At 31.7% G+C, this 8,931-nt stretch overlaps 1 protein-coding gene across 1 annotated transcript; it reads right to left on the reverse strand.

Moving 5' to 3' along the window:
* Window positions 1-2,605: 2,605 nt before the first annotated feature.
* On the reverse strand, window positions 2,606-7,123 carry LOC134271333 (chaperone protein DnaJ-like). Its single transcript, XM_062753557.1, has 8 exons — window positions 6,971-7,123; window positions 4,897-4,988; window positions 4,530-4,607; window positions 4,169-4,217; window positions 3,601-3,738; window positions 3,439-3,473; window positions 2,963-3,046; window positions 2,606-2,735 (listed from the first exon to the last, which is right to left on the reverse strand). Exons 1-8 carry the CDS (start codon window positions 7,017-7,019, stop codon window positions 2,652-2,654), a joined length of 609 nt encoding a protein of 202 aa, XP_062609541.1. The 5' UTR covers window positions 7,020-7,123; the 3' UTR covers window positions 2,606-2,651.
* Between the last annotated feature and the right edge of the window lie 1,808 nt (window positions 7,124-8,931).

Below are 8,931 nucleotides of genomic sequence, written 5' to 3' on the forward strand. Positions count from 1 at the left end.
ATCAGACTTTTTTAATCAAGTGATTTCTTTTATTGAAGATTAAAAAAAATAAATATTATTGATTTGTAGTTTTTACTCGTGATTTTTCTTTTATGTTAAGGAAATCATTTTCTAAAACGATCTACATGTATCTTATTATTTTTTCTTCCTTCATAACATTACTATGATTACAATGAATGCGTTTTGGTTACATATAAATTCACATTAAAAAATAATTTTTTTACGTAGTTTCACTCAAAACCAGACACAAAACACGTAATGTTGACCCTGATTACCAAACACAGACTTCCTGTGTAATGCTACGTATACACAGATTTTTGACATATTGGGTATTGGGGGTCTCCAGGTAAATAACACCACTGTTACTTCGACCACTCCCCCTCCTCAGGTAACCGTACGGTAAAAAAATTGGGTCTTTAAGAAAATGTTTGTACAATCAAAAAAATCAGTTGCTTTTTATAAACAGTCAGGGGCATAACTTAAACAAGTTATTTTCAAAAATAACTCAAATGAGTTCTTTTTTTGTCTCAATGAGTTACTTCTCTTTGCTACGACCTACTTTTTCCCAGCCTTAGTAACTCAAACACGTTATTTTTCCAAAATAGCTTCAATAAATTAATAACTTGTTTAAATTATTTTGTGTCATTCCTCCCTAACTTCACACCCCGTGCACCAAAGGATTTTGCTCGTGCACCAAGACAAAAACAAATGTTTGACTAAATTCAAACCTTGCTCAATGCAGGAAAAGTGTTCAAAGTCTTGGGAAAAGTTGGGATTTTTTTTTTATTTAATGATAAAAATTGGACATATACACCATGTGGATAAAACCACAAAATAAGGAGTAAAATGCTGTTTATCTCCACCTCCTCATCAATTCTCCATTGGAGTCTAGGGCTGTCACGGTTCCAAATTTTTTCGGGTCGGGTCGGTTCTGATTTTTTAAGGTTCGGTTTCGGGTTTCTCGGGTCGGGTAGGTAATGCTCATGATTTGTATTAATTCCACATTTAATCTTAGAAATTGCAACATTATAACTAGTTTAAAGTAGCCTCCTGACTAGACAACAATTGTACCAAATTATTTAAATCACCTTTAAGGGTTTCAGATTGAAATAATTTTTAAGTAACTATAGGACATCTGGCATATTTACCAGAAAAGTTATAGGCCATTCTGTCCTAAACTTTCTAAAATTATAGGCCAATAGAAAAGTTAAACTAACTCAGATTTCTGTCAGACTTTTACAAAATAGTTATTTCATTACATAAAATATTCAAATATGAATATTAATTTTCCTTTTAATGAGGTGGAAATTTTATTTTGTTTTCTTTTAAACAAAATTAATATATTGAAACAGAATGGGAATTGTTTTTGTTAATTCCATTCAATGGGTATTTAACTTATATTAGTCCCACCTTTTATTACTTGTACATACATGTATTTATTTCTTCAATGGGAAAATAATTTTTAAAAATAGTAATCATTAAAACTTGTATCTCTAATGATATTCAATGTATAATAACGTTTAAAGATTACCTAGACTAATTTTTTCCCTTAGTAAAACTTTGCAACATCGTTCGTTTCCTGCTATTAGTCCGACCCCATATTCAATCATGGCGGTAAAGAAAAACAACATGGCATGGATTCCTGCGATGTTTTAAACATTCATCACTACTTTTATGCTCCTTGCAGTTTGGTTTGGAAATAAAATTATAGAGTATTTTGTCAAGATCTACTTATATCAAAATGTCATTGGCTGATTGAATCGGCAGTTGCAGAAAGTAGAGAAAAACAATCGGATCTGAAGGGGGGGGGGGGGGTTATACGACTTGCCTTTACATACAGAAAATAATCGGCCATTCTGTCTGTTCAATGTCAAACTTTTAGGCCAACATGGCAGGTAAAATTATTTTTTTCCTGCCATTTTGAAACTTTATTGGCAAATGGCCGACGCCAATCTGAATCCTCTCGTTTTTGACGCCATTTTTATGGTAAAATCTTCTCTATTATACATGTCGGACCCGAACCGAATTCTGGAAAAACGGAACCGTACCCGTCCCGAATAGATTGTTCCGCGGTTCCGAGTCATTTCGGGTACCCGTGACAGCCCTATTGGAGTCGGTGCACTCTATCTAGTATTACATAATGGAATCTCCAAAATGCAATGCATATTGGCAGGAAACACAAAAATGTCCAAGTAGGATATGAAAATAACTTATTTAAGTTATGTTTTTTAAAAAATCTGTGTGTGTAAAATAACTTATTTAAGTTATTTTTTAATAACTTGTTTGAGTTATGCCCCTGACTGATAAAGACTACGACGTTTCTTTTGTTTTCAAGTACCCTATAATTGAAAGTATATTTGAAAATATGCATAGTTGAGCTTGATAAAATCATCAAATGCATCACTGCTTAACATTATTATCTTTCTATAACATTTAGTATATTTTAAAAGTCATACATATCGTTCATTTATTCATGCACGTTTGTGTACAGAAACAACCTGTCCCACCTCCATGCTGAAATGGATACTTTTCGCGCCTCTGTCGTAGGAGATTTACAATCTCGAGACTCCCGTATTTAAACAAATAACTGTGTTTTCTTTAGGGAACAACATTATTTGTGACTGTTTGATACAATGCTTGCTGACTGAATTTTACCACTGACACAAAACAGTTGCATTAGTACCTACCTTTGTCTGTTCTTTCTGTTTTTCTAATTTCTTTTTCTCTCTCCTCCTCTGGAATTTGAAAATACAGAGTTAAAAAGTACAGAAAACAATATAAAAACAAATGTATGAGTACTATCTTTTACAGCTTTTAAATCTATAGTTTTGTCTCCATTTCATTCATAAAATCCAAGTTGTCAACCAAACAATTAAAATTCTTAATATCTTGTATAAGGTTACCCAATCACAACTTTAAAATAGCATCTTTACAGATTTTGAAATATTCAAGTTGAGTCCACCTTTTTCTTTGCTTTTCTTTTCTCTAATCTTCTTTTTTCTTTCTCTTCCTCAGATATTAATTCTTCTGCATTTCTATTTATTTCCTGAAAGAATTGTTTACCTTTGTTAAGAAAAAGTCAAGAGAGCAACAAATTCCAGCAAAAATTGTTCTTACAATGTACATGATGGTTTTTCATTTCAAATAAAAAAAAAGTTCTTTAGAAGAAAATGCTATTATTTTCTCAAGGCTAGTAATTTAGTAAACCTTCGTCAGGGCCAACAACTTGAACTGACAGTCAGTCCATATTTTCATCAATGATTATACCTTTCAGCTCATATTTTCATTAATGATTTAAACTGTCAACCCATATTTTCATCAATGATTAGTCTCTTCACCTTCTAATCAGACAAGTTCAGATAACCAACGAGTACTCAATGAAAAACCCTTTACAAAATCTGAATTCTACAACTATCAAGACTTCTCAATATTACTTACATCTACTGTTAATCTTTTAAAATGAGATTCACCACCTAAAACAAAAGAATTCATCAATGTTACTTTGCATATAAATTCTAGATTCTAATATACTGCTTTGGTTAAAATATATTTTCCATTCAACTAAGGGATTTAGTGTTATATAAAAAAAAATAAATTCACCTGTTTTAGATTTTCTTGTATCTTTGAATCTTATTCTATCTGAATAAAAATTTGTTAATTGATCTTCATCTGAATCAATATCATCTTCATCATCAAAATCTTCATCAGATGAGTCATCTCCTGAGCCATTATAAGAATCTGAAAGACAAAGCACAGAGTAATGAAATGTACCATATGTACTGTACAAAAACCTAAATCACTAATATATGTGGCTATACATAAGAGATCAATGGGCAACAACCTTCACCAGTAAGTTCTACAAAAAAGTAGCCCCACCCTACCCTGAGGGTCTATGACTTGAACAAACTTGATCAACACTTTCAGAAATGGACACTTTAATGGCATTACTTTTAATATATTACCTACTGGAAAACCAACAATTATTTGCAAGCAAGAATTATTTGTGACTAACCAAACTTAAAATTTTTATTTACCTGCAGTTAATTGCTTTGGTAACAAATAAATAGTAGTCACACAGATTCTAAACTGTAGAATCATGGAAAGAAGATGTTGAAAATAATAGTTGGTTTAAAATACTTTAAGCAGATGACATAATGATGGTACTTACTTAGTGACTGTGAGAAGAAAACATCTTTGAATAACTGCATCATCTGGTCCTAAAAATAGAAGGGTTCAATCAACATCAGTATCTTAAATTCACATCAGTTAAATTCTCTTTAAAAATGAACATACTTAATTTCAAAGTGAGAACAAGAAGAACTTGATTGGAAAGCATTCTCTATCTCAGAGCATGTATCAGAAATTTACTTTCCTCCTTTACTTCAAAAATGTAGCCTATTAAAATCAATCAGTTCTAGATATGATCACAAACCATTTTTTGTAATATCAGATAATACAGGTTTAACGTCTAAAATAATTGTTCATTACCGGACAACTAAAGGTTACAGTCTTAATTAATTGTTAATTACCAGTGTCATATTGCGGAGATTCTCTTCCCCCTCGTCTTCCATTAATTTTCTGTAGGCTTTAGATACTTCCTGGAATTTCTACAATGATCGTATTCAAAACACATATATGGACTTCCTGAATTTTATTTTTGTGCAGGAAATGATGGAAATAGGGTAAATTTAGCTAGTAGAGAGATAAGGGCTTTAAGCCATGTATATTTCCTGATGTTGTTTCAAGTTTTTTGAGCTATTTACTTGTGTATAAAGTTTACATCATATTAAAATTACATAATGAGTCAAAGTTGGAATGGATTATTCTAAATAAAGAATAGTATCTCAAGGGTCCAAGGTTAGAGACTGTTTATTGAAAGATAAATTGAAATCTTACTTTTATAGATTCCTGTGAGTTACTGTGTTTTTCTGGGTGCCACTTTAGAGCCAGCCTTTTATAGCTTGTTCTGACTGAATCTTGATCTGCCCCTGATAATTAAAAAATAAATCAGAATTTGATTTTAAATATGTGAACAGAAGCTCATAATTATTAATTTGACCATCCTCTATACTGTAAAATCAACAAAGGAAGGAAATGAAATAGAAAATTTTTGCCACCAGTTCACACTCTAGGCCAAAATAAAATTATAGTTTGTTTGGAATTGCCTCCCGCCTCATTGAAATGCCCCCTCCTGAAAAAATTTTATTGACCAACAGTACGAAGAATTTTTTTTATTTAATCAATTTTTTTGCCCATTATTCATGTATCATATGCACCATACAAAACACCGAAAGATAGTGTCAGATCTATGTAAAATTAGGATTTTTTGTTGATGGAAGATACTTTATTTAAAAGTCAGAAAATGTATTTACTTTTTACTAAGATTTTTATCAAAAATTTTAAATTTTTCTTCAGTTTAAAAAAATAAAATAATTTCCCTCCCTCCCTCCTGTGTCTGAAACCCTTCAGGCGGCAATTCCAAACAAACAATTTTTTAAGGATGGCCCTAGGTATCAATCAATCATGCAAAGAATGAGTATATTTCTGAAAATACTCGTGACCTCTAAACAACTAAAATTCATAATAACACTAGCACTTTCAGCCACACAAGTTCAAAATTGTGTGTTAGCTAGGCTGTATGTAGCTACAGAACTGTAGCTCTCTGCTTGAGAAAATTCGGACTGATAAATGAAAGAGCTACAGATCCATGCGTTGTAAAAACCCTTGATTTATGCCGCCCATTTTTTGTTGCTCACTTCAGTTATTCTTTCTTTTATTAGTTTTTGCTTTTCTTTGCTCTTGGAATGGTTTCAGATAATCAATATATTTTACTCCAATTACCAATACTTTATTCAACTGTCCGAAACAGTCATATATGGTTTTAAAATGTCGATTTAAAAGATTCTGATTTCTCAGCCACATCCAGAAACGCCATTCTTGAACAGTTGGAAGGTAAACAAACATTAAGGAATAGGAGTTAAATGTACGGTTAATTATTGAAAATCATTTAATAAGCTGGGAAAACATAAAATAAAAGAATACCTGAAATGAGCAGCGTAAATCAAAGGTTTTTACAACGCTTAACAGGTCCAATCCAAAGACTATTTCTATCTACGTAGCTATTAATAGCTACGTAGGTATTTAAACCTACCCAAAGTAGCTATGTTTACCTACTTTTTGTATTATCTGCATTTTGTGTCCAAAAGACCAAACGGCGCAACATGGTGAATACCATATATTTTGATACTGTCCTACTATTATGATGAATACGACAAAAACTTGGCCAAAAATGATTACTTCCTAAATTTTAAATTTTACATTAATTTCTAAGCGAAATCGTTAATTTATGAAGTAATCATTTTTTGGTCAGATTTTTGTCATATCCATCATCAGTGTGACTGTATCAAGAAATATGGTACTCACCATTTTGCGCCGTTCAGCCGTTTGGCCACAAACTGCAAGTAAATCAGAAAATAGGTAAAAATAGCAACTTTGGGTAGGTTTAAATACCTATGTAGCTATTAATAGCTATGTAGGTAGAAATAGTCTTTGGACTGGACCTGCGTAAGTTAAATCTGTAGCTCCCTGCTTTATCTGTCTGAATTTTCTCTAGAAGAGAGCTACATTTCTGCAGCTAGGCTGTACAACGCATTTCTCTAACATGCAAATTATAAAACATGGTTTTGTACTTGTGTTAGTAAATAGAGGAGTCGGTGCGATTGATATGTTATGCAATATTGCCCGAGAATTTTGAAACAGGACCCGTTCCTGAACATTGTTCACAAAGGGGAGAAAATTTTTCAACCAAACAGAAACTATCCAGAGTATGCATATGATAAATCAATATGCACGAAGTCATATTCTTGGTTGAAATGGTCTTGGTATGGAACGTCTGGCACGAAAACGTTCCCGTTAAATTGGCAATAAAAGAAGAAATTCAGTTGTTTACCACTCATTCATTCTTACATACCGATTGGTAACTCTAAAATATCATAAGCATCAGATCTTGAAAATCCCATTTTCAGTTTTATGAAACGCTTTACAGTATAGTATGTTTAAAAACAAAAATCTTTGGAAAAGTTGAACTCAGGCCGCCATTTTCTGTATTGCATGTGTGTAGCCACGTCACGTGGTCTCTTTGAGAGTTTCAAGGAGCGGATCAAACTTTGATTTACGTTGTTATTAAACAAAATAAAATAAATCATGCGTCCACATATAATGTACATGCATGTGGAGGCTAAAGGGAAGGGGAATGCTATATTCATTTTTTAAATACACCGTACTGTAATATTGGCAATTACATTTTAAAACTTTTTAAATCTAATTGGCAATTAAAGTTAGAAATTTAGTTTTTTAAACCACTCATCCATTCATACATACCAATTGGTATGATAAGGTATTAAAAGTTACTATTATTTCACCCCACCCCCCACCCCCAATAAAACAAAAACAAACAATAATCACCTCAAATTTTAATGGAGCATAAAAATAAATGTGATTATTTCTATCAATTTTAATTTATCTGAAGTCAGATTACATCTAAGTTTTGTATGAAGTTAATATTAACTGCATGATTAATGCATTGACGGAATTGTCGGAAGAACTGACTACAAACAATGCATGTACTATGGTATGTACAGATGTTTTCCAAAAGTGCAGATGCTTTTATCTTTTGCCCTGTCCGCCCGTATGTCTGTCTGTCTGTTTATATCTGTTTGTCTTTTTGTCCGCAAAAACTTATCCTTCTCCATAACTTTTGGGTGGGTTAAATTTGGATATGGCTTTCATATTTAACAGATATTGTGACAAGGTCGACCTTTCTTCAGGTTTCACCAAACTTGATCTCGCGTGACCTAAGAGTTTGACCAACTTTTATAAAAAAAAAAAAAAAAAAAATCCAAACTTTAATCATACTCTTAAAGGTACTTGGACACAGATTTGAAGTCAATATTTTCTCTATAATATTACGACTTATTTTAATAGCATTTCACACAAAAATTAATGAAAAATCTTATTTCAGTTAAAAGTTATTAAAACTTCAATTTTTTTGGCGGGTTTGATTGACTCATCCTTGCACTTTCACAAATTTTAACCTTATTCTTAATCCTTAGGAAAAGTGGCAATCTTGTTGTGTATTAATGAGAAATATTAAAACTTTTATCCAGAAAAATAATTTTATTCAGAGTAGAAATGTTAGAAAGCAAAATTCATTCACAAGTATCGTCATTCCGAAATAAGAGTTCGTACAGAGTTTAGCAAATCGAGCACACTCGTGTTATGTACACAGTTTTTGTAAACACGGCACGAGTTCTGTCAGTTTTTGTTGATGTTTACTATTCACCGGGTGTGTTCAATCGTCAAAGTCTGCTCACCACAACTGCACGGACTGCCAATATATTGTGAGTTTGTTTTGCTTTCAAACATGTCTACTCTGAATTTTCTGCATTACAGTATTAATATTTTTCATTTGTACATAACGAGATTGCCACTTTTCCTTAGGATTAAGAATAAAATTAATTTGTGAAAGTGCAAGGATGAGTCAATCAAACCCGCTAAAAAAAATTGAAATTTTAATATCTTTTATATGAAATAAGATTTTTGATTAATTTTTGTGTGAAATGCTATTAAAATATATAAGTCGTAATATTATAGAGAAAATAATAACTTCAAATCTGTGTCCAAGTACCTTTAACTGTTTGCAGGACAAAAACTATATACCCCTGAATCTTTGATTACGAGCTCGAGGGTATAAGAAGAATAAAGTTTATACGTTACATATTCCTCGAGAAGATCGATTATGTAATAGATGTAATTCTAACAACATAGATGATGAAACTCATTTTTTAATAACATGCAAAAAATTTGATCATCAAAGAAAAGAAATATTTCAGTTAATTAATCATAAATTTCCACTATTTTCAGCTTTAGATG

This window comes from Saccostrea cucullata, unplaced genomic scaffold (genome assembly GCF_032062105.1).
Source record: "Saccostrea cucullata isolate Sc308-1 unplaced genomic scaffold, CSIRO_AGI_Scuc_v1 ctg15063, whole genome shotgun sequence".
NCBI classification, from domain to species: Eukaryota; Metazoa; Mollusca; class Bivalvia; order Ostreida; family Ostreidae; genus Saccostrea; species Saccostrea cuccullata.